Here is a 27,742-nt window from a genome sequence, read left to right as displayed (position 1 = left end):
CAGCTCTGTACTGCTATATTACAGTAATTCCATGGGCATGGCAACTGTAAAGTCACAGTATTTAGTTGTACTTTTATTCTAATTTACTATAAAATATCTACAGTAATTGACTGTAAAATATTCAGTCAATTACTGGGAAATATTCACAGTCAATTACCGTGAAATCCATGCAACTAGTAGCCAGTAATTTACTGTAATTGTACAGTCAAACATTTTACAGTGTGGATCATTACTTTGGTATAAGGGAGATGGGTTGTGATCAGTGAGCCTGGCTCTGTGTGGTAAATGTAACTCCTTTAACACATTAGGACTGCTGTGAAATGGCTAATGGCACTGGCAGACAGAGAGGTGACATTTCCCCAGTTGTTAAGAAACAGTTCCTTTACTACATACTTTAAATTCCTAAATGAAAATGTTGCATTTATCTTTATTCAAAGAAGCCTCCTGAATATGCCTTTTTTACTACTGTGCTCATAAATAACAAGTATGAGTGGAAAAACAAGTGTAGCTCAGTCTGTCATGCATCATCTTCACATGTTCAGCTTCGTTCTTCGTAAGGCACAAGTGGATTATTCCTTAGGGTGAGAAGCTGAATGTTAGTAATGGAGCGACACAAATGTCAACATTCATATCTTAAGCGAGGACAGACTGATCAGATGCAAGGCATATAAAGTCATACTGGAAGAAGTGTAAACTATAAAGAAAAAAAGCCAAGTTCCTTAGTGTAAGCACAGGACTGCTGCCTGGTGGAGAACATAGTTAATTGTTAATTACGGAGTGTTTTTTAGCAGTGAGGATCCTCTTTATCTGATGCAGATTTCAGGGCCTCAGGAAATGTAACAAGAGACAAGCACAGATACATGCTTGCTTTCTAAGTTTGATGGATGTATTTATTACTGTATTTTCACAGGCTTGTTTCTGAGTATATGAAAAAAAGATGTCCAGTATGTTGCTACCTCAATATGGGCTTTAATTTCCTTCCTGCTCGTGAGATAAGTTTGCGAACTCAAGCCGCTGATACAATCATTAGTTCCAGTCCGGACCTCGCTTCTAAATTGGCTCGATCGCAAGCATAGCTGTCGATCATGTTGGCACAGACACAATGAAAGCAAGTCGGCGTCCTGCATTGAAACAATGGAGGCTGTAGCTGGCACATCATGAGGTGTAGTTTGATTTTTCAAAACACGCACATAAGAGTGCGCAGCTGGGCGATTAATCTGTGTTGAAGTCACTTTCAAGGTTTTCAGCCAATGATCGGAGCACGATCCAATCAATGAATGCACACTGGCACCGTATCACAGAATCTCATTCAATAAGCACAAGAGGGCCTTTGTGTTTGTAACTCCTGTCCGCTGTCCCTGAATCTCATATTCACGCCGCTCCTTAATTGAGACTTTCGATGATGGCGAACTCCCGCCTGTCAGCGTAGTCCGGGCTGAGGCCGTTCAGGTACAGGCTGCCGTTCCTGGCCAAGGACCCCGTGACGGGACTGAGGGAGAGAGTCAAGTTGGGGTAGGCCTCCCTGTCCTCACACAGCGTGGTGGATAGCGACCTCTTGCCAGGGGTCATCTCCTGGTTGATCCCTAGCTCGGAAGACAGCCTGCGCTTGATGGAAGCAGCGCGTTGGAACTTGTCGTGGATGTCAACGCTGAGTCGCCGCCGGGTCTCTTTAAACTCCGCCGACACGTTTGCTGTCCACTCGGCTGCATGAGCCCGAAACTCCCCAACCTACAGAAAGAGAATTAGGATTATTGTCTGTAGATTATCAAAATGTTCCTCTCTACAAACCTGCAGGTCCGCTGCAACTCTGACTACTGCAACTCTGACTACTTTTAAATCCAGACTAAAGACTTTTCTTTTTGCCGCTGCTTTTAATTGAACTATTCATAACATAAACTGCACTGTAACTTTTATCCATGTATTTTTTCTTTTAATGTTTATTTTATTATCTTTTCTTTTTAATGACTGATTTTAAATGCCATTTTCTTAATGTCTTTCGTTTTTTGTAAAGCACTTTGAATTGCCTTGTGTTGAAAGGTGCTATATAAATAAACTTACCTTGCCTTACAATGTACATACATGCTACATTGTTAGCATGCATGCTTAATAAATATACCTCAAGGTTAGTGCAAGTGTTAGAAAAATATCACTCGTTGCCGGCTTGAGCTTCAATAACAGGATACATGTATTTATTAATCCTTGCAAGAATGGAAGTAGTCATCACACACAGAGCATATGGTACAACTAGTAGCAGAACAGTGTCCTTCAGATGCTTATATACAAGAGAGGGTGTATCACAGTCACAAGATTCAGGAATACCGGTCCAAAGCAGTATTCAATGTTTAGTTCAGATTAGCTAAAGCCCAGGTCAGAAATGATCATGCTTGTCATATGCATATCTCCATAAAGGCTGAATCATCATGTTAATCGTTGTCACATAGCTATCATATGCCTACAACTGCTGTCCTGACGCTCTTCTAGGTAATCATACCCTGTCATGTACGCAGTTACAGTTGGGCCTGTGTTAACTTATCATGTGCTGCTCTGATATTGGAAAAGTACATTCAGTATTTTCCCAACAGCAAGGTAAGTAGATTGTCAATACATTATTATGGTGACCATATAAGATCCACCAATAATCACCTGTGAAGCTTACGAACACATTAGAGGGTGTTATTTTTCTCATACTGATATTCTGAACAATCTGTGCTGTTGTATTTGCTGTAAAGTGTCTCTACTGTAGGCTATTTTTATTATATGTACAGCACTTTGGCTCGACCAAAAATCGTTTATAAATGTGCTATATTAATAAAACTTGATTTGATTTGAGGATCCTCTTAGCTAAATGGCTGCTGGCTGTAGCCATGAATTTACCGAACAGATACTGAAGTGGTATCAATCTTCTAATCTAACTCTAGGCAGGAAACCAATTGTGCATTATATTACATGTCAGTTATCTGACGCTTTAATCCAGAGCTACTCGCATACAGCTCAATCACCATAGACGTACGGGAGCAGTTTGCGAGCTATCTTGCCCAACAACACGTTGACATGTTGACTGCAGGGGCTGGGGATCGAACCCCTGACACTATAATTGGTAGATGTCCAATTACCCTCTAAACCACAGCCACCTTGGCACATTTCTCAACATGTTTGGTATTGGCATAAGAAGCTATAATTGTAATGATATAGAAGAAAAGGATTTATTTTCTTTGTGAATACGTCTACGAAGTAGGGTAGTCAAGATGTAATTTCCTCTTTTTCTACACATTTGTAGGCAGTTGGTGAGAAGTGTAGACATGTTCGCACATTACCCGCCCACCACTTCACAGTTAAAGTTATTTCTGAACTGACATCAATAAATAAACTGAATGCCCTGTGTGTGCGGTTTGTGGAGGCTGTGAGTTGATTTATTTCTAGTCCTGAAGTAGTAATGCAGGAGAGAGCAACAACCACATAATTGATCTTGCCTTCATATTGCATTAGGCCTCTTTCTTTAGGCTGTTTAATTATATATGAGGCTCTGAGGTGTTCTGCTTGTAAAGCCACTTTTGAGTACTAAGATTAACATTTATGAGGTATGGGTTTTTTCCGTGTGTGCACACAAGACACACAATAACACTACAGCACAAAAACTTGAGTACGTGCTTTCTCCTCCTTGTTATCACTTACTCTGCCGAATCCTTCTCCCCCTCCTACTTCCCTAATAACCTCCCACTGAAACCTCATCCTCAGCTCACAGCCTAAGAAATCACACTCCTAATAATGCCTGGGCAGGATTTACACTCCAGATCGCAGTATGATCTTATGTTCTAAAGATGAAAGAAATAGCATTTGAATGTGTCTTGTTTATCTAGGAGATTGAGTGAGTATCTTGAAGTGAGTGTCTCTCCATCTGTTTCTCATGTAAATAATTAATCTGCCAGAACGGGGGTTTTTGTTATTACTCAGCAGCATCTGGAAACACATCAGATATTTAATCCTCCACATGCAAGAGATGGCATTTACTTCACAAAGCGCAGGAAAAGAGTTTAATCACTTCAGAGAGTGATCTGTACAGCAGTGTGACTATCATTGTAAGGGAAGATGGATGTAATCACACCTGAACTTACTGCACATGTCTCTCTACCAACAATTGATCATTTATCCAGTTAGTTAGGGCTTAACATAAAACAGCAGCAACATTAAGTGGTGTAATGCAGGTTAATAGCCAACTTGCATGAAATGTATTTTAATTGTGTTATGAGTCCCTAATAAGTACATTTTCTTTTTTAGAACTAAGAAAACACATCTTATCTTCTGTAATGAAGCTTTATCTGCACTGGAAAAAATGCTGCTCCAAAAACAAGTTAAACAATAATGAAAACACGGTGTTTTAACTTGAAATAAGTACAAACATCTGCCAATAGAACAAGTGAACATTTGCTTGGTATGATTCCTTGAAATAAGAAGGGATATTTAGATGAATCAGATCTTGTAATTAGCTGGCAGAACTTATTTTGAACTATATCTGACCAGAATCATGGAAATTACAAAATAAACCGCTAATGGTCAAAAGTGTTCTGTTTTCAGATTTTCCAGTGTTTCATCTGAGATACAACTCAAAATAAGATTATTTGATTTAACAAGATGAAGCATTGTCTAAAAACAAGACCCGAAATCTCACAGCATTGTTACTTCTGAAGTTATTATGTCAAGTGTAAAGACATATTCTGACTAGATATTAGATCAATATACTGGGCAAGATTTTGAGTTGTTGTAGTGTGGACAGCTGCATCTTGCTTTATTAAGCAATTAATTAACTCTGGATGTGTGTGACATAACGTGTAGCACATCAGTACGTACCTCCTCTTTAGTTTTCTTGGATATGACCCGGAACCAATCTCCAATCATACTGAGCACAGCAGCAAAGTACGCCAGGCCCACCAGGATCCAGAACCACACCACAGGCTTGTAATAGTTCAGAAACTCTGGATTATCTGACCCACCTGCTGTGACACGACAAGTGGGTTATAGAAGTTAGATTTTCCAAAAACCAAGCAGGCTTGAGTCCTGAGCAAGTCCACATGGTAGGAAAATATAATATAAAGAGGGGGGTCAAATTGAGATGATCTAGAATTAAAATGATCCTCACTATTATTCGTAGAGCAACATTGTAAATATTTAATTTGACAATCACATTTGTAACATTGTTATTTATAAAATAGGTTAAAGTGCATTGTTAAAAATACAATATGGTGGATTTGCTCCATGTGCCACTTCATTAAAATCCAAGTCAAAGTATTTTCTTCTTAAGTGGGGATATTTTGTTCAGTGACATAAGAAAAGGTCTTTAAAAAGAGTAAATATATTTGTTTTTTAATTCCTTTTTTTTTTTTTTTGGGTTTCGCCCGTGTGGGCATGTGCGGATGGAGGGAGGGAGGGGGGAGTGTAGTGAGTGATACTGTGTATATTACAATATAAATGAAATAGCATAGATTACTGTACTCTATGATGAAATAAAAAGACTTGTAAAAAAAAAAGAGTAAATTGGGTATTAAAGGAATACTATATATGAAACATGTCTGATACGACACTTTATGTAGTACTGGATGCATCTTGCCAGTTGCATAAACTGACGCTGCCCTCCAATAATAAAATCAGTCATAGTCCTCTTCCGTATTTATGGAAGAGCCTTCAATAAATCAACTGGCATGATGCAGCACAGACAGCCCGCTCGCTGTGCAGTTCAATAAACAGCCATTACAGCTCCAGCTTCAGTGACAGTGGTCCAGGCTCACTTTACACCACCTGGGCCAGCTCCAGTAACAGTGGTCTAATCTATAATCATTAGGCCCATTGAGGGAGATTTAATCTAGCAGCTAAATGGTTGTGATCGTTCCCATCTGCCTGTACCGGTTTGGTAGTCAAGCAGGAGGAATCAAGCTGATACCGCCTGTCAAACTATTCTTTTAGATGTTGCAGGTATTGGGATGGCTTTGATAAATGCTCCAAAAGAGAAATATTGTGTTTAATTGTTTGTATATGACGTATTTCATAGCAAGATTCCTATTACTTGAAGTTACATCATGTTATGTGAAAACTGTTTTATTTTGTATTGATGTAGTAACGAGTGTAGACTCCTTGTTTGACAGATGGGATAGTTAAACATATTGCAAGGATTTCGATGCATTATAAAAAAGTGTCAGAACACATGTGGCTCACATCTGTCGAGTCACACTATCTGAGGGAATAACTCAATAAATCAGAAGGAAAATCTAAAAACCTTTTTCCCCAGCGACAAAGTCCCCGAAGCCGATCGTGGTGAGGGTGATGACAACAAAGTAGATGGACTCCAGAGTGCTCCAGCCCTCAATGTGCTTGAAGATGATGACTGGCAGCGCCACGAAGATGAGGCACCCGAACAGGATGAAGATCAGAGTGGAGATAACGCGGATCTTCGTCTGGCTGACCTTCCACTTCTGGTTGGAAAGAGAGGAATAGCTGATACAAAGAATAGATGATACAAAAACATTTAACACTATATAGTTTAAGGCAGATTTGTTGCATAAGACATTAAAGGAAATCAACATGTGGCATATTTAACACTACATCATTTCGCAGTGATTTCTTTTTTCATTAGGAATCACTTCCTTCACCATCTTTCCAGGAATACAGTTGCTATTTTGTAACATCTCAAACGTCAGTCTGCCAAGTTCATGTGACATTTCTCGGTCAGATGGCACGCCCACCCGAGCGATCATAAATGGATGCATTGCAGTTACAGCCTGTGCTGTCAGAGATTTTTTGAAAGACAGGATCCATGAAAACCCTCTTTTGAAACACAGGTACTCAACATAGGAGTGGTTTCTAAATCCAGTCTTTCTCTGTGCTTCTTTTCCACTTGATGTGACTGCTTTTAGCTGGTTCCCCATGCATCGTGCCCTTTTCCCTTCCAGTTATGTAAGACCAAAGCAGAGTCTCTGAGGGGAAGCATAAAGAGCAGACAGGCCTCACTTCACTGAGTCTGTGATGTCTAATGTACCCGCTGCACACAGAAAAGTACAGTAGTATACAGTTTGAAGACCAACAGTGAGTCCTATAAAACCCAATTAGCTGAAGACAAAGCATTAATGTATTCCAAAGGGACTTGTGAAGCCGAGTTGGTTTTCCAGCCAGTATCTTCAGTTGCACAGCAGCTGCTACAGTCCATATATTCCCATTGTTTCCAGCCAGCTGCCTTCATCCCTCCTCCTCTTCAGGGAGGGAAGCCACAGAGCCAGGGATAAATCAAAAGGATCTTAATTAACCTGATACTTGAATTAATATTGCTAGTGTCAGTGATTTTATATGGACCAACGAGGCTCTTACCTTGAAATTAGAGACTGTTTTGGTCTGTCTTTTATCATAGCATTACAGGTGCTTGATGACTGCACGCAGGTACAAAGTGACATTTAAATGAGCTCTGGTAGAAAAACTACATTATAAAGGACTCTCTACTACTGCTATTGCATAGGTTATTTGCAAAACAGTGTTTCCTTTAAATTATGTAATGATGTATTTGCAAGAGTAAATAAAAAATGCCACTCAGGTTATGTATTTCTAAACATAATTATGAGGCCATGTTTATTAAAGTATCGGGGAAGTCACACAGTGTTTACACAAGTTAAATGTTACATGACAGTATTTCAATTTTAGATTTTGTTTTCCAGATACATTGTCCTTTAATAGCAATAAATGCCTTACTCAAATCTTTTATGGTTTTGTTTAGGCACTCACAGCACTTGGTTAAGGATAGGGACGGATTGTTTTTGGATAAATATTGAAAATGTCAACACTGATTCACTTTTTATTTGCTTGTTTGATATCACTTCAATGTTTTTTTAATGTCTTATGTGTAATGTATTTCTATGCCCCTATAAACCACTTTAAATTCCCTTATGTCTAAATGGCGCTAAATAAATAACTAAACTGGCATTGCCTTGAGGCACAAGAAAGGGTGTGTGCACTTTATTAACATTAATACAAAACCTCAATCTTTTCCTTACCATAACCAAAGTGGATCTGTTACATAAATCTAACTCTCTGTATCCCTGGCTCTGATTTCAGTCATTGGGGAACTCCGTCATCCCGGACGTAAAGACGGCTGATTGGGTTAATAACACCACCCGCCGGCAGTCTGAACTCAGGGTGCAAAACGGAAAAGCTATTTCCATCTGCATTGATCCAATTGGTCCCTGATATTAGCCGGTTTTGACTCTTTAACCAACATGTCTCCATTCACAGTGCTGTGACACCCAGACGCACTGATGTTATCTGCTCATCTAATATATTCTTCGCACTACATACATTGATGTGTAACGGCAAGCATCTGTGCTGTTTTTTCTTCATGACACACGCATTTGGAATTCTTTCCACTCCTCTGCGTTCTGACGACTTGTGCATTAATGTAACTGTCGCTCACTTCAGGACAAAAGCCTCACTTTATGATCCAATTTATCATACGCCACCACACACGGCAACATCCTCGCCTTCATTTTAACGATTTACATGAATATAATGTTACAAAAAAAAGCAGCTTCACTGCATCCTTTACTTACTTGTACTTAGGGTCTTATATTTTATCATAGTAACCAATCCATTTTACTATCATTGGTTTAAAATCTGTTCCTGCACCTCTATGTTTCTTTGCCTGCTTTTATTGTCTCCTTTTTATACTGCGAATGTTATTATTTATCTAACTTCATGTGCATTGTATTACGCATATACTTTTTCAAATCTGTTTGTCTTTATCACTTGAGTGCCTTGTTTTTCTACATATTGTTTGAAGATCATTGCAACTTTGTGTACCACTAATGGAAAATCAAAATGTCCCATGTAGCATAAAGTGTCTTATTATCTTAACCGCTTTTTATTGCATCTGTGGGATTAAATGTAATATAGATTTTTGTTATTATTACCCTTCCAGTCTTTTTGTTGACTGCACAGTCAATTTAAAAAAGCATTATAAAAAGCACCTCTACAGTAATTCTGGTACAAGAACAAACAAAATAGGAAAGTATTTAATTTGTGAAGATGAAATACACTCACTGTTGTCAGATACCATCCTAATTGGCTTGCACATGGGGCAGCTGTTCCACTGCTTTCATCTTTCACTTGGAACATTTTCCATGAAAACCTTAATGACTAAGCATCAACCCGACTGTCAGGCAGAGTCTATTTCCATTCTGTCTACCATGACAAATGGTCCCTTCTAACTTCTATGGCTGAGAAGAACTCATGTGAATGTATATACTGTTTTTGGTTGTATCGGGACAGAAGTGATACATCTTTGTGCTGCTGGTTTATTCCACTGCCACAAAAAATAAATAAGGTAAGAAAAGGGCAGTGAGTTCAGCACAAAGTGAAAGCAAAGCAACATTTATCTTTACCGTTCTTATATTGCTTGAAAACAACTGTTTATTCACTGCTCTAGGCTTTTAGCAACAAAGCGTCTGCACTTATGAGTGGTTTCCAGGTTCGTTGACATGGCAACCCAAAACCTGCATCCAACTTTAATCACTGACTGCTGTAGCAAAGTGTATAATATTGAATGTGAATCTTCAGCTGTATTATTTAGCTGTTCTTTATAGCAGCGCAGGCAATATGACTTTACAGCTGCATTGGCATCACTTGGATAATTACATGTGATGGTGTTGTCTGTATTTAAATAGCTAACTGCACCCAGGAAAACACACAGCGAGGTGATTCAGAGACAAAAACAAGTTCGTATATATATATACGAAGGAGCTCACCACAATCATCTTCTCTACTTTGGCGATGCCCTTCCCAAAAATGGTCCCCAACTGGTCCCCGACACCAGCCAATAAGAATCCAAACAGGGGAATCCCAAGCAGAGCGAAAATAATACAGAAGATCCGCCCACCTTCTGTGTGAGGAGAGATGTTCCCAAATCCTAACAGAGAAGAGACACAGATAGTTCATTAGCTCATTAGGCAGCATTTAATTCAAAATGTCGATTTAAATCAACTGCAACATAGCAAAGTAGTGTGTATGTTGTTTCCTTATACAAGTCATGGTAAAAAGCGACAAGACTGGGACTCTAGTCTGCAGGTTGACACTACTGGGGATGTCATGTTTCCTAAAAGTATTGCTACTTTTTTCAGGAGGTAAATATGGTAAATATGTTTTTTTACACTTATATAAAAATAGATCATCTTCTGTGTGCTTATTTTATTTCATAACTGTATGTTTAGCAATTGTACTTGGTTTACTTTATCTTTTCAAACTGAACTTTTCCCCTGTTCCTTTATACCAGCCTAAGACTGGATATTTGTTTTGCTTTATTCCCTTTATTGCTTACACGTGTTAACGTACAGTATGTGGAATCTTTCAGTGCTGTGTAAAAACCATGTCAACTTGCATGGAGCATTTTGCATTTGATTGCATCACTGCACTTTGTGAGTTGACGCAGTGTAGTTGAGATCAAAATGAAGGGTCGTTGCGTCTGGTGTGATCCCTTTGCAATATGGCCTCCAGTTTATTTATGCTGTGAGAATTGTATTTATCTTTTTGTAATATCAGTGTGCACATTATGCAGTCTTCTACACTTGCCTGGTAGGCAACAGAAAGCAATTTTGCAAGAAAGACTGTAAATGTTTTGTGGCTACAACAAGCTCACTCTGGTGCCTCGCAATAAAGCTCTGAAAGAAAGTCCTGGGAAGTGTGGTAAGTGTCCTGTTTGTTGGACCTTCTGTGGCTAATTAGTCTACATCCTATTTCATTAAAGTTGGCAGAAGAAGTTATATTTCTGGCTCTACAAGAACGCTTTCCACAAAGCCTGGCTGTGCTTTAACATCACTGCAGAGAGACAGTAGAATAGCTGAGGGCTTTGAGACATTTCAGCAGTGAGACATTTAATTTGTACTATACTACTAACCGAGTCAGGCAAAAGTTTATAACACCCCCTCAGTCCTCGAGCAAGTCTGATGTGAATTTAAAATGATATGAACACCAAATATGAAAGGAAATACAGTACGCTGTACGTAGTAGTAGTATAACAATATATTTATGCACACACAAAAGCAGATAGGTCTTATAGAAGTCAGTACAAAGACAAGACCATCTTTAAAGATGACTCCACATACTTAACAATATGACTTTCATTATTTAACAATTCATAATGGGTCTGCATAATGAACTACATCTGCCTTTCTCCGTTAATGTAGTCATCATCGGTCTCAGGATACAAGCTGCAAGGTGCCTTCTCATTTCTTTCCACTCTCACATTGGAATTGCGCGATATTAATTGTAAAACAATGTCAATCAAGTCTCACTTATTTCATGATTAGTTCAATGAGAGGCAGGATGCCAGACCTCTGGATGCCCCTGCAGAACAAAAGAGACAAAGCACTTGTCTTACTTAGTGTGGAGCTGCACTCGCGCCTGTCCTTTTTTGATACTCTGAAGTAAACAGATCAATCCTTCTTTATATTCTCAATGTATCTTTAAATGCTGTCACAATAGGAGAGGCTTAAAAGCAAGCTATGCATCGTAAGCTCAAATAGTAAGTGTCATACATCATGAAAGATAGTACAAGTCAGAGAAGATTGCCAATCCTTGTTTTTTAAATAGGTGGAAGGGTCTGAGAGGCAGGGTAGTCAGCAGCATCATATGCTTCACCCCTCCCCAAATTGGCAGTATTGGGAGCAGGTGTGGAGAGCCACGCACCAGGAGTTGATCTCCACAACAAAGGAGATGGACGCCAACAGAGCAGTTCAGATGGGGTGGCTCAGAAGACTCCGGGTCTCTGAAGAAGTTTGTTTCTGATCCTAGCCGGTAAATCGGTTAGCGGTCCGGCTAAGGTAAAGATTCATAATTCAAAGGTTTTATTGTCATAACATAATATACACAACTACTGTGTATCTATGTAATGTATGAACAACTTAGATCGCAGGTTCCTCAACAGTGCAATTACAAGACATTAAAAAAAAGTGTATAACAAACAACAATTCACTTTTGGGTTTTCGAACTTGATTGATTGCTCCAGTTTTTTCTTTTGTCAAAGGATTGAAATAGCACAATTTCAGCACTTAAACATTTTCAAAGTTTTGAATTCCAATTAATAGGAGGATAATATTAATAAGTCATTTCATTAGTATCACCCCTTGACATAAATAACACTGCCTGCATGAATAATATATTCAACTCTTTAATGAGCACACGCTTTAAAATGGACAAACCCATTTCTCAGTTACAATTCTGACTAGAATATGTAACAAACCTATGCAGCGATATGTCACGTCCTCTTAAAAGAATGAATGAACTTGCAGTGAACAGTCAAGGCTTACGGACTTCCTTTCAAATTCATTTAGTGATGCTAGCAGAGAAAACTGCAGCTTGGCATTGAATTTAGTGACTTTACAGCTTTTTTTCAAAGACACACTGTGTTGCTTTTTTTGTTTTGTGGATCCTTTAATTGCAAAAAAAGTAATTGTAATGAAACCCTGTCATGGTAGGGTTAAAGTAGTAAAACCTGACTGCACTCACGTGAATGTCTTGTTGTTATCACTGTCATATTTCCAATTCCCCACTCACAGTAAAGCTCACAGTGAACAGTAAAGAACATTCGATTTTTTCATGGTGCTGTTCATCATAAGAAATAACGTACTTTTTTCAGATAAAAAGGACACCTGCTCCACTGGCTTGATAACAGCGGGGGAATGTTTTTCAAAAACAATATTAATGCATTTTTACTTCATGTGCAGGTCACAAAGGATAATTCATTTGAGATTTAGTTGATCGATGCACTATAGAAAATGTGAATTTCAGAAAGAATAATGTAGGCAAGGCAAGTTTATTTATATAGCACCTTTCAGCACCAGGCAATTCAATGTGCTTATATAGCCGAAGATAAGGCATGCCATGGGGAAGAAATGCTGTGAGATCAATCGTTGCTGCACGTCTTTCATTCATTTTATTTAATCGTTTATTCGAAGGGACAATGCACATTGATGAACACTTTCTCAGGAGAGTTTGCCTCAAAACTGCCATCCAATTTAAGATCTTTGAATACACCGATCAATATGTGGATATTAATTATTGCTCATCCACCCAAAGTCAGAAGAGTAAAAGAAAGCTGAGAGGGGATGCAAACTATAATATGTTTTCCCTTTCTGCACTTTATTAGATTTCTTCTGAATAGGAAAATAAGAAATAAAGCCATTAAAAAGCTTCTATGTGCAGCTACGACCGCAGAACATTTTGTACCAATCAAGCTAAATTATGCTGAACAGTCAGCACAGCAGTTATGGCTGTTTACACCTACACACATCATAGGAGATGCCCACCAAACACCAGCAAAAAAAGGTAGTCTCTTATGTACCTTCATCTTGCAACCTTTTCCAGATGTTTGAATTAAAAAAAGCAAAAACGAATTATGCTTTTAGAACAAATATAAAGCTACCAAGCTCTCCTTTGTCTCTGCTGCAGCAATCACACTACCGTGAAATGCCCATTTCATGAGAAGACAATCTTCAATTCAAACATGTGTACATCTGTCTTTAGAGCAAAATCGACTAAAATCACTGCAGCGCCTCAGTGAACAAACTGAAAGTCGACATTCTCAGAATAAGGTGAACACTTAGTGAAGCTTTAACTTTACACCTTTAATCCGACACTTGAGCGCTTATCTTTTCCAAGTAGCGGGCAGAATCAAGTTATTGCACAATTCCAATTTAATGCCAAAATATTCATTAAGGTTTGCACTTTGCAGGCACTTGAAAGCCAATAATCTGAAAAAACAAGCAAAAACATGTATTCCAACTCAAGGATGAGCTCTAACAGAAATGGAGTTCAACACCCCACTGAACAGATGCACTGATCTGTCAAGGTCTGCTCGGAAGAACCAGCTGAGCTGTCAAGGCTAAGTGTGTGTGTGTGTGTGTGTGTGTGTGTGTGTGTGTGTGTGTGTGTGTGTGTGTGTGTGTGTGTGTGTGTGTGTGTGTGTGTGTGTGTGTGTGCGTGCGTGCGTGCGTGCGTGCGTGCGTGCGTGCGTGTGCGTGTGTGTGTGTGTGTGTGTGTGTGTGCGTGCGTGCGTGCGTGCGTGCGTGTGCGTGTGTGTGTGTGTGTGTGCGTGTGTTCCTGATTAGTAAGCTCTTACAGCTGGAGGTGACAGAGTACGTGCTACAGGCTTCTACAGTACAGTAACCAATTGCAAATGAGCACAGGCACTACAAAAGTATATTCCTCTGTAGTCTCTGATAAACTTTAGCTCTTAAGGCTAAAGTTCTCCTTCTAAGACCAGTCAACTGAAAGCCCACATTTTCTCCAACAGACAGGCACTAACATTTTGTTCTGAAATAAAGTTGGAGAGTTGTGAATGAGGCCTGAATTGATTTATTATTGAGAATAATCCAAGTGTATAAACAGATTTCTTACACGCAGGCCACCGTCTGGAAAAGGAGCTGCTGATGCAGTTTGTTGGTTAGCAAGTGTTATTTTGCGTTTTGTATGTAATTTCAAGCTAAAACGGTCATCAACATTTCTTTATGCCTCTGAAGGCTTTGTGCAGGAGGTAATGATACATTGACGATGCCTAAAAAGCAAACATTAACATTTATATGCATTGGCAAAGCATTGTATGCAAAAAGTGTAATGTATTTTCAAAAGCCTTAAAAAAAGGAAATTAGTTGTCAAAGAGTAAAAAACGACTTATCTTACCGATAGTGGTGATAACAGTCCCAGCAAAGAAAAAGGAAGAACTGATGTCCCAGAGGCTCGTCTGATTAAAGGCATTTCCTGTGGGGTTCACACCTGCCCGGACTGCTGAAACCACTTGCTGAGTGGAAAGATAAAAGGAAACAAAAGTTAGTACGTAATGCACTTTCTCCCAGTGGGAGTGTGCTGCGAGGTACAGTAGGCTGATTAGAAAATAACTGGTGTGCATCAATTTTCTCGGGGAATGGAGATGACAGGCAAGATAAACATCCAACCAAAACCAATTAAGAGTTGTGAGAAACAATAAGATCATCTGTCAAATAAAAAAAAAAGCATAATAAAGATCAAAATAGCTGCACATTTGAAGCAAGCAACAGTTATATTGCTATGGATGGATTACAATGAGGGTCTTTAAGATTTGGTGCTTTGAACATATGTTTTATTCCAACCATTACTTTAAAATGATTTCCAAAAATGTACAATTACTGCAGCACACATGTGCATAGTCAGTCTATTGTCTACAAAGTCATTTAATTATCCTTTTAACACATTCACAAAAAATACTGAATGTAATTTAATCAGTTCACAAATCTTGTCACCATCATTCTGTCATTTCACTAGCAGGAACCACGCCACAACAAGGTGATGTTTGTAAGTTTATTGAAGTAACATGTGAATGATATGAGGGGGGTGAAGAGATGATCTGGGAGGACGAGCTGTGGTCCGTGCAGTGGGAGACTCAGAGTGGGGGTTCCGTCTCCGGCATGATCTGCGTGGGCTGATTACGGGCCCCCCAGACGATACCTGGGATTAAGGTGTTAGTATACGCAGTATATGAACGTGCACCGTTTAAATATAGATGGTGACGGGCAGAGGATGTTGGGATGAAGGGATGAGGGAGGGAGGGATGAGGGATGTTGGGATGAGGGATGTTGGGTTGAAGGGATGTAGGGATGAGGGATGTTGGGATGAGGGATGTTGGGTTGAGGGATGTTGGGTTGAAGGGATGTAGGGATGAGGGATGTTGGGATGAGGGATGTTGGGTTGAAGGGATGTAGGGATGAGGGATGAGGGATGTTGGGATGAGGGATGTTGGGATGAGGGATGTTGGGATGTTGGGATGAAGGGATGAGGGATGAAGGGATGAGGGATGGAGGGATGTAGGGATGTTGAGGGAGGGAAGAAGGGATGGGTGGATGTATCGCTCGGTGTGAGTCGGAAGGGGAACTGTATGGGTAGAAAGGGAGAGGTAGGGTGGGTTGAAAGGATGGAGACAAGCAGTGGCCGGAAGTTTTGCCGGATATAAATAGTGGTGGCCGTGGTTCGAGGCGGAGTTTTAGGCGTGGCCATGCTCCTGAACCTATGTTAACATTTTAACCTCATTTAAATTCATAATCTAACCCAGCGTGGTTGCATGGAACATGCCCTCCTGGCTGGTGTACCTGCATGTGCAGCGGCTCGTCTGGTCTTCAACCTTCCAAAATGTTCCCACACCACTCCGCTCCTCCGCTCCCTTCACTGGCTTTCAGTAACTGCTAGAATCCAGTTCAAGACACTGGTACTTGCGTACCATGCTGTGAATGGATCTGGCCCTTCCTACATCCAGGACATGGTTAAACCGTACACCCCAGCGCATGCACTCCGCTCCTCATCAGCCAAACGACTCGCTGCACCCTCGCTGCGAGGGGGACCCAAGTTCCCATCAGCAAAAACACGTCGGTTTGCTATCCTGGCTCCAAAATGTTGGAATGAGCTCCCCATTGAAATCAGGACAGCAGATAGCCTGCACATCTTCAGGCGCAGACTGAAAACTCATCTCTTTCGACTCCACTTCGAGCGATAGAATTACTAACAAAGAATTGCTAACAAAGCACTTACTGTATATACTAATACAGGACTGGCTTATTTAAAGCCAGTTGAGTAGCACTTGTTGCAAATGTTTTTGGCTCTATGAAACCTGATGTACTTTTATGATTCTGTATTCTTCAAGTTTGTATCTTCTTGGTCAAATGCAATGTAATGTTCAGAAAATGGAAATCCAGCACTCAGGCTGCAGGGTCTAGATTGAGCATTTTAAAACCATGAGATGACTGATGGTGTGATTTTGAGAAGCTTTATGACCGTTGCTATGATGGGATATCTGGGTCAGTGTTGGGTTTATCAGTCTTGTCCAGGTAATCGGTTGACTAAGTGTGTGTATGTGGAAGACACAAGGTTTTAAAAGTGTCACAGCAGAGTGTGACGAGCCATAGACACCAGCCAGCCAGCTGTACAGGAAGCAGGTCAGTGTTTCCCCACTCAGTGCTGCACTCACATGACAGGAGACAAGAGGGAAGTGAAGCCAAAAGCTGGAAGGGAAACACACCACTGCACCACTTTTCACACCCACCATCACCTAAAGATAGAAGTGAGGAGCAGCGAAGAAGAGCCACACACTAAAAAGATATGCTGCCATACAGATACACTGGAGTGTTAACAGAGACTTTATAACAGTCTGTTGCGATAATATAAATAGTCTGGCTAACTACATTACCTATAGTAGTAACTGAGAATGACTTCTTGAGCCAAGGGGTCTGTCAGGGACAAGCAGTAAGGCACACATGTCAAACTCAGCCCGCAGGATAATTTTCGATTACTATTAGATCTGTCCCGCTGGTATATTGCACGCACACCTTCACTCAACCCTGAGGATTTCCTCAGCTCAGAGCCTGACCCCAAACATTGATGAACTTGCACTCAAGATGAGATGCCAAGTATCTGGCTTGAACTAGCATCACAGAGCAGCACACTGAGTTTCAATGGATGTTTCCTCTTGCACTTTTTTTTTGCGACAACAGGGCATGTTTGGTTTTTTCTTTGAAGGGAATAGTTTTTGTGAAGCTGTTGTTGGCCTGTGGGAAAATGTAATCATAAGAAATGACTCCGGAAAAGCTGCAGATAGGGCCATAAGAAATGAATGCAACTGATTATTTAATGTTTAATGTTGTTTTTATAGGCAATAATTTAAGCTTTGTTAGTTCCAGGTTTAATATGTGCAATAAGTTAATTTCAATAAGTTGTGCAATAAACATTGAACCAGTCTGGCCCTCGACTTGTACCGATTTTTAAATTTTGAATGTTAGATTAATCTGATCGCAGCAGTTTTTTTCAAACATACTCTATCTGTTCACTGCAGTGAAACAGATAGATGTCTCGACCCAAGTGGCTTCTCAGTTCTCAAGATAAAGAATCATTACTGAGATAAATGAAAGAGAAAAGCTGAAAGTCCTTTGGGGAATCGCAGACACAGCTACAGAACTGATGCCAATCAATCATAGCAGAATACTTTACTGGACTACAGCGTTTATTCCACTACATATATGTGGGATGTTTGCCACTAAAGAGCTATTAAATTGATTTAGGAATGAGTAGTGCACAATAAATGTAAGGCCAGTTAAGGCTAAGCTTTTGATTATCTAGAATAAGTATTAAAGATCAATAAACCTTCAAGAACAAATAACCAGTGCTCCAATATAATTTGCCGCATGCAGCACACCGACCACCTGAGCTTGCACTGTCAGCTTTTTCCACACACACACACACACACACACACACACACACACACACACACACACACACACACACACACACACACACACACACACACACACACACACACACACACACACACACACACACACACACACACACACAAACTGTAGGGTCACCGCAATGTCAGTGTGTTGCGATCCATCATCCTTGGTGAAACTGAGAGAGCTTTAACCTCGAATGTTGATTTTGATAAGGCATTAAAGATGGAGTGCGAAAGAGCTGAAATGAATGAATAATGGATGTAATAAGAAGAGAGTTAACATGACATTATGGGTCAAAGAAGAAAGATTTTTAGATGATTGCAGGAAAAGGTACTGTGAATTAGTTTTGTCTTATAAGGAACTACCACTAGTGTTGCTTATCCACACAAGCTGACATACACAAAGGAACAACGCAATTCATATTGCAAAGGAGCATTTTCATATGGAAAGATTTTTCACCTTACTATTTTAAGTGCCAATTTTGATTCCTGACTACGTATATCCATGATCTTTCCCTAACCTTTACCAAATATATAGAGGTAGATTTTTTTTCCACTGTAAAACATTACAGTTTTGATTCACTACACAACCTGCCCAGCACCACACAGTCAAAACCTACGACTAGCTGATGAACATGTATAGCATTTAGCCTCTAACAAGCATGCTATTTCCAGAAGTTGGTTCACAATATCAATTAAAAAAGGTGCTAGGTCACAATAATACATCAACAGTGTCTTAAAGCTTGTCTCTGAAGAAAAAAATAGGGAGGTTAAGAAAAACCCAAACAAAACTATAAAACAAACAAACAACGGATGTACTTCACACTTGTGGCAGACATTTGACAGTTGCCAGTACAGTGTTTTTAAATGTTGAAAATGGGTGTATGGGTACAGCACTCAACACTCATATGAAAGGGAGCTGTATACTTTTAAATAATCCAAACATCTTTAGAATATGATCACAACCAATAACAAATCATTTAAACTTGTTTATTCTTATCTTACCTAGTTAGCTTTCTTTCTTTTTGCTTATGCATCTCTTACTAATCACTCCCCTTTTAAACTTTTTTGTACTGTCCTATACATTGGAATGATTTCTTACTTTATTTTTTACATCTATATTAAATAGATAAAGGTCTCTCTCTCTCTCTCTCTCTCTGTCTCTCTCTCTCTCAGAGGCTGTGTGCTCCTCCGTGGCGATGAAGGCTTGCGTTAAAAAACAAGAATAAACATAGGCCTATTTTTAAAGTGGGGGGACACAAACGGGATTTCGAAAAGTGTCACGGTTAAACTCCTTAGTGGTGAGATGCCGCTCCACATTGCTTTTCTTCCCAACTGCAACGTTGTGTGTGTGTGTGTGTGTGTGTGTGTGTGTGTGTGTGTGTGTGTGTGTGTGTGTGTGTGTGTGTGTGTGTGTGTGTGTGTGTGTGTGTGTGTGTGTGTGTGTGTGTGTGTGTGTGTGTGTGTGTGTGTGTGTGTGTGTGTGTGTGTGTGTGTGTGTGTGTGTGTGTGTGTGTGTGTGTGTGTGTGTGTGTGTGTGTGTGTGTGTGTGGTGTGTGTGTGTGTGTGTGTGTGTGTGAGAGAGCGTTTCACATGTGTGTATGAGAGATTTTTACATACACTGAACAAAAATATAAATGCAACACTTTTGTTTTTGCTCCCATTTTTCATGAGATGAACTCAAAGATCTAAAACATTTTCTATATACACAAAATAACCATTTCTCTCAAATATTGTTCACAAATCTGAAAAAATCTGTGATAGTCCTTTGCCGGGATAATCCATCCCACCTCACATATGTGGCATATCAAGATGCTGATGAGACAGCATGATTATTGCACAGGTGTGCCTTAGGCTGGCCACAATAAAAGGCCACTCTGAAACGTGCAGTTTTGCTTTATTGGGGGGGTCTGGGGGGGTCCGAAAACCAGTCAGTATCTGGTGTGACCACCATTTGCCTCACGCAGTGCAACACATCTCCTTCGCATAGAGTTGATCAGGTTGTTGATTGTGGCCTGTGGAATGTTGGTCCACTCCTCTTCAATGGCTGTGCCAAGTTGCTGGATATTGGCAGGAACTGGAACACGCTGTCGTATACGCCGATCCAGAGCTTCCCAAACATGCTCAATGGGTGACATGTCCGGTGAGTATGCTGGCCATGCAAGAACTGGGATGTTTTCAGCCTCCAGGAATTGTGTACAGATCCTTGCAATATGGGGCTGTGCATTATCATGCTGCAACATGAGGTGATGGTCGTGGATGAATGGCACAACAATGGGCCTCAGGATCTCGTCACGGTATCTCTGTGCATTCACAATGCCATCAATAAAATGCACCTGTGTTCGTCGTCCATAACATACGCCTGCCCATACCATAACCCCACCACCACCATGGGCCACTCGATTCACAACATTGACATCAGAAAACCGCTCACCCACACGACGCCACACAGACTGTCTGCCATCTGCCCTGAACAGTGAAAACCGGGATTCATCCGTGAAGAGAACACCTCTCCAACGTGCCAGACGCCACGAATGTGAGCATTTGCCCACTCAAGTCGGTTACGACGACGAACCGGAGTCAGGTCGAGACCCCGATGAGGATGACGAGCATGCAGATGAGCTTCCCTGAGACGGTTTCTGACAGTTTGTGCAGAAATTATTTGGTTATACAAACCGATTGTTGCAGCAGCTGTCCGAGTGGCTGGTCTCAGACGATCTTGGAGGTGAACATGCTGGATGTGGAGGTCCTGGGCTGGTGTGGTTACACGTGGTCTGCGGTTGTGAGGCCGGTTGGATGTACTGCCAAATTCTCTGAAACGCCTTTGGAGATGGCTTATGGTAGAGAAATGAACATTCAATTCACGGGCAACAGCTCTGGTGGACATTCCTGCTGTCAGCATGCCAATTGCATGCTCCCTCAAAACTTGCGACATCTGTGGCATCGTGCTGTGTGATAAAACTGAACATTTTAGAGTGGCCTTTTATTGTGGCCAGCCTAAGGCACACCTGTGCAATAATCATGCTGTCTAATCAGCATCTTGATATACCACACCTGTGAGGAGGGATGGATTATCTCGGCATAGGAGATAGCCTGTTGTTCGTCCTCCCAAATCCCATGGAAATGATTTACTCTTCGGCCTTTCACCCAGAGAGTTCCATGGAGGACTACCACTTGTAGATTTATAACCTGTAGATTTATTACCCGGTACACAGCCTCCCTGTTCATTGGAATCCTTGTAGCTGCTAACTAGCTTTGAGTTAGCATGCCTTTGTCCATTATTTTGCAACACTGGTAAAGTGGTGTCATTCCAACCAAGTCCATTCACTTCCACGTTAACTTCCAACCGTTACATTTTCATTTCCAACACGGCCATCTTCTGTAGAAGTTTGTGGAAGTCATCTGTGGAGAACGGAGGCATTTTGCTGCTAACTAGCTTAAGCTAAATAGCATGCTGTACCAGGCTTTAGCTGTTGCTAGGCCACGCCACTGTAAGACTGAGGTCGTCGTAAAAATATTGAAATATGGCTGAAACCCTCTGTCTATTTACGAAGAATAACTGTCCCAGTGATAAGTTAATGTCCAGGAGCAGCTGTTCGAAATTTTCAGAAAAATTAAAATAGAAAAACAGCATAAAAAAGTAAGCAGAGGCAAGAGCAAGCAGAAACGTGTCTGCACTGTAAGAAGGCGGGGAGATAATCCCAGCAGGATAATGTGAAGACCCCACTAGCTGAGCCAAACAGCCAGAAGAGATTGAATCGACTGAGCTTTTTGACATCACTCACTATTTTAATTACTCCCTTTGAGAGCTCATCTCTCCTCAATCCTCTGCTGACTGGCTTTTGATCAATGGGAACCTAGAACACAAAGGGTGATGGGTTTGTATGTGTTTGTGTAGTCTACATAATCAAGTAAAATTACTTTGAGGCACCTGTATTGAAGCCGTTTATCAATAAATAATCAGAAGAGAAAGAGTTGCTTGCAAGGCTGTTCTCATTTGGCTTCTGTCTTGGACTGTTTTTAAAACAACCTTAAAGGCTATACATACATATGCTCTTGAATTCCTCATACAGGCAAATTGCCAAGTTTTCTTAACATTAATAATTAATTCTATTCATTTTGTAGTTTGCTCTTGAGGTCCAGGACTGAATAGTTTGTTTTTGTAAACAGCACAAGCACAGATTGTTTCAGTGGGAAGGTCAGTGACAGAAGGAGTAATACTTTGCCAGAAAACCATTAATTGCCCTCAAATGTTGGCAAGCAACATCCTTAATAGTAAAAGTACATACCACACTATAGGTTAGAGTTTGTTGTTCATATCTTTTTCCCATCTCTAGCTAGCCATAGCTACCTGTGTACCTTAGCACAGCAGTGCTTTTGAGCTAAATGCTAGCATGCTAATAAGCTTGTGCTCAACATGGTCAGCGTCTTTGTTTAACATATTAGCATATTAGCATTTGCTCATTAGCATTAAACAAGAAGTAGAGGTTGCTATTTTTCCCTAGATGCTGCCTGTACAAGTGAATTAAGGACTATAAAAGAGATAAAATAGAGACTTTTCCCATGCCAATCTATCCAATAATTATTACGTTATTTCAATAGGGCCGAAGTTACAATACTATGGCCAAAAGGTTGTGTAGTAAACAAAGAACACTTTACTTCCTTAATTAAACTATCAACTGCTGCTACTGTTTGCTGCTTTAATTATTGCTACTGTCTCCAACCTAAATGATCTCTGCCAAGACAAATGTTTTCCAAATAGTAACAATTATCGGGACCATCCTCTTCCAGGGCAACAGTCATTAAGCTCAATCCTGACACAAAATCAGCCTAATGGTCATTCTGACAAATTATGATCTCAGGACAGAAATCATCAACATCGCCTTCGTAAAACGACTCAGCATATTAGAGCCACATAACTGCAATCTGGTACTAGCAACTCTTAATCTAAAACATCTAATTTACATACAGTAGGTGGTGAACATCATTCAATAATAAATCCTGTCAGCTTGGGTAAGTTTTGATATGGTCTACACCTAAACTGTAAATGTCACTGAATGCCAACACTTCTTCTTGACATTAGAGATCACAATGAATCTACTTAATTTATAGCCAATTATTATTATTTAATCAACATATTTATCATGGCAAGCCAGAAAATGTAAAAAAAAATACATAATTTAGTAACAGAACATTTTATTCTGGATACGGTAAATTTGCATGAACTATATTTGAACTGCTCTCAAGTATGTAATTCATATAACAAATGTATTCTTGCAGTATCTTTGTATACCTGGAAACTTTTCTTATACTTAACAAAAGGCACATGTCCTTGTTTAAACAGAATTGTCTACTCGTTACAGTGAGGGCTTTTTCATCATGAATCAATTTTGAGAAAAATCCGACGTATAGACTCACTCACTTATACATTCTTTTAATTGTGTTTTTAGTCCTATAGGAAATGTTTCAGGGACATGTTTGCTCTGTTAAATTGCAATGCTCATACTCATAAACTCATAACAGTTCATATAAAGGTTTTCTCGTTATTATGAGAAGTACGAGGCATTCTTATGATACAGATACACACTATTTCTATCTGTATACTATTAGAAAGAGTTTTATAAAAAATATACATTTTCAATTATGTTTGACTGCTCCTTTAAACCATATACATTACAGGGAATTCAATATATTGTATATAATAAGTGTTAACATACTGAAAAATAACCTTTTTTGTGTTTCATATATATCCCTTATGAGATTAGAGGACGTTTTGATATTAGGAGGCATTTTTGGTGGGAAGTATTCAGCTATAGAAGAGGTCAAAATTATAAGCGATGGACAAATCGGTTTCCCCCGGGACATAAAGACCTTTCAGCTCTGGTACATCAGAGGAGAAAATTGGTTCTACAAGTACAATAAATATACCAGCGAGATTCCCCAAGAGGGAAGTCTTATCATCACCCTGACCAATTTGGTTGATGGCTAGATCCACCAATCCATAAAGCATGGGTCATACTGTCGGTTAATGCATGCCTTTATAAGAAGAGTGCTTACGCAATAGTGATATTTATAATGCATTTGTATATGACCTTTTCTCTAATTGAAAAATTAATGAATGAATTACTTTATTGTCTTTCAATGCTATTAGTTGCCTACAAATAGTAATCTGCTATTTAGTCATCTTTTACTTTCTTTCTTTAATACAACTCTCTTCTTTTGCTACATACATACATACATACATACATACATACATACATACATACATACATACATACATACATACATACATACATACATACATACATACATACATACATACTACATACATACATACATACATACAGTCAGTATAACAATTCAACAACATCCAAGTAGCGCTACAGGTTTCTTTTGATTGTTTATTTCATCTAGTACCCTATAGTATTTTATATAATATTTGTGGAGGGAAATATGTAAGAGAGATAAGTGAAGGTCTGCTGAGGAAAAATATGATATATATATATATATAAGTTGTTTGTGCCCTTAAGTACAACACAGGAGAGTTTTGTGATCTGATGCCTCTATCAGCACACCGGCATAATTAGTCTGTTAAATCCAATGTATGATGATGAAACATCTTTGTTTCTTCTCTTTGCTTTTGGATCTCAGTTACCAACTCAGCGAATTTGGGATTTTTTTGCAGGAATGTTGTCAAAGACATCTTAGTCTCACAGTTGTAGACAGACTGTGTTTCGGGATTTCTAAATACAATGTATCTTACAAACCCTAAGGTCTTTACATCTCCTGGATTTGGAAAGGCCAATCTCAACCATTTAACATGGATTTAACAGGATAACATGCTGTTTTTGGTCGGCTCAGCAGCAGGATGAAAAGAACGACTGAACCTGTTAGTGGCAAGATGAAAGCTCTGAAATAGTTCCCATTATGAACATTATCATCAGTGAGTGAACCATCTGTGTGCATCTGCATCAGCCGTTTGCATGTAACCGCCCCAATACGATGGGCCATTTGGTTGTTCTATGCAGTGTTTAAAACTACTCTTTGATTGTTTATACCAAGTTCATGCAACAAAGGCTTTAGTGGTTCGTAGCATTAAGAGATTCGTTATTCTACAGACACTTGGTTTGTAATACTGCAAGTGAAATCAGTAGGCAATACACTCAAACATTGTATTACCTCACTTAGAAATCGACAAAAAGAGATTTTTCTAAATAAGAATCTTGCTATATTATTACTTTAAATGTGAAGAGAAATGTCTCATTGAAATATGTTGAGATAATACAGCCTGCAGTGGCCACAGAATAAATACACAAACAGTACTTCTGTCAGTCAACTGTCACTGAAGTATCCTGAGGTTAAGAGCTCTCGTTGTGTTTACTCGTAATCTTTGTGTCTGCCACTCACTATAATCCTCAAACAAACAACATACTGTCGAGCTGAAACCTAGTAACCTCAGAATGTGTTCAAAATTAAATGAAAGAGAAAAATCTGTAGTCACAGTGTGGAGTGTGGTAACACTCATCATCACCAGGTCCTGCAGGAGAGAAAAGGTTAACATTATGAATATGATGTTGATGTTTTCGCTTACCTTGACTAAATCCTCCAGCTCGGAAGAGTTTACGCATGCGTGCATGGCCAGGAAGTTGAGTTTTTCCACGAGAATGGCCAGCTTCTGGGAGCTCTCGTGAGGCTGCTCCAGGGCTCTGAACACCGTTGCTCCAATGATGAGGTAAAGCACCACCATGAAGAAGATGGCTGACACCGTTTTCCACCTCATGACTGTAGTCCGGGTTTCACACTCATCCTCTGGGGTGTAGAGCACTACCGGTTGGATGGAGAAGGACAGGCGAGGCTTGCAGTTATGGGCGGCAGACTTAGGGTCAAGAAGGTCAGGTGTGGCCACTGTGAGGAAGGAATGTATTAATGTGGATCCATTTATGTCTGTTGCATACTCATCTTAGTACCAACTGCACTGCCTTAACAGCAGAACATCTTCCCTAAGGGATTAAGTCTATCTACCCGTCTATCCATCTATCCATCCCGCCATCCTCCACCTACTCTATCTATCTATCTATGCTAAAACATGGAGTTCTCTCATGTGTTTTATACAATGTTAGAGCAGGGGTGCATCAAATATTTTCATTTCATTTTGGCGGTTAATTTCTTGATAAATCAATTCAACATTTACCACAATAAATGTCATAAAACAGTGAAAATTAACCATTGCCATTTTCAAGAGCATAGAGTGAAGTTTTGAGTGTAGAAAGCAGCTTTGCATTACATAGAAGAAGCTGGAACAACAGTGTTTAAATAATTTCTGCTGACATGTCTTTTATTTATCAATTAATTGATTAGCAAACTTTAGGAAGGGATGACAGTTATAATTAATGGATAGTGAAATATACTCACTTCTGTCATAGTAAACTTTTTTTTTTACTTTTGTGTCCCACAATACAAATGAGTACAAAGCTCATTAAAAATGTAGCTCGCTTTGTCACAATCCCATTTCCCCCAACAGCTTGCAGAAGTAGATGCAATTACATAACCACCCCATGAGTTCCTAATAGCCAGTATTTCACTGTACGCAATTTATGGAGGATTACTTCTTCAACAGCTGAAATATATAATGTTAAAATAAACCCATAACGATATTCATTGTTTTTGTGTTTGTTTTTACTATGCATTATCTTATTAATTTATATCGTTGAAATGGGTCTTAAGATGCAGAAATATAGTAGGTTATTATTATTATAAAAGCTACAATGCAAGTGTCACATGCAGAGACAACATCACATATTAAATTGTGAAGCTAAAAATTGCCACAATCACTAAATTCCGCAAGCAACTCACTATAAAACAACGCAGACACATTCTTTATCCTCAATCTATGAAGGGGCAGTAATGAAAACATATTTATAACATTTTCATATTTAAAATGCTGAATTTCAACTAGTTTTTACGCACTTACTTCTCTACCATCTCTACCCTCTTTGTTTCCTCATCGACGGATCTTTTTTTTCCCAAAGAGAGGGTAAATAATGATCTCCTGTTAGTGGGGATTTTTGCCTCCGGTGCTCCCACCGAGGGACGTGGCCGATCTCCACATGGCTTCTCCAGCGATCTGCGCTTCCCTTCACTTTACAATCTCCGGAGAAAATACATCCAGGACATTTCGTTTTCACCAAAAGACGCGTTTAGGACGGTGCGTAAAAGGAGCAAGGGGAACAAATCGCTTCCATGAAATCCATGCGGGTGTTATCGGGAGATATTGCTGCCCTGTGAGGACGCAGAGGTTTGGATTGTACCGGTTAGGAAGCTATTCACCCGAGTGACACATTGGAAACGCTGCACTCCCACTCGGTGTGACAGCTCCTACTGTAAAACAGAGAGAGAAGCTGCGTGCTGGCCAACACTTCACAGGCTTCCCATGCTGCAGAATCTCAGCCAACAATGCATGAGCACAAACTGAAG

At 39.8% G+C, this 27,742-nt stretch overlaps 1 protein-coding gene across 2 annotated transcripts; it reads right to left on the bottom strand.

Moving 5' to 3' along the window:
- Positions 1 to 47: 47 nt before the first annotated feature.
- LOC117439492 (potassium channel subfamily K member 2-like) lies at positions 48 to 27,742 on the bottom strand. Of its 2 annotated transcripts, none has more exons than XM_034075386.2 (7): positions 27,240 to 27,742; positions 25,860 to 26,173; positions 14,701 to 14,818; positions 9,774 to 9,934; positions 6,266 to 6,461; positions 4,846 to 4,991; positions 48 to 1,728 (listed from the first exon to the last, which is right to left on the bottom strand). In XM_034075386.2, coding segments are annotated over exons 1-7 (1,281 nt in total). In that variant the 5' UTR covers positions 27,241 to 27,742; the 3' UTR covers positions 48 to 1,383. The 2 variants fall into 2 exon arrangements, with proteins under 2 accessions (XP_033931277.1, XP_033931278.1); XM_034075387.2 differs by having other exon boundaries at positions 6,266 to 6,458.

The sequence above is a fragment of the Pseudochaenichthys georgianus genome, chromosome 24, assembly GCF_902827115.2.
Source record: "Pseudochaenichthys georgianus chromosome 24, fPseGeo1.2, whole genome shotgun sequence".
Lineage (NCBI taxonomy): Eukaryota > Metazoa > Chordata > Actinopteri > Perciformes > Channichthyidae > Pseudochaenichthys > Pseudochaenichthys georgianus.
This window is presented reverse-complemented; position numbering and strand designations above follow the sequence as displayed.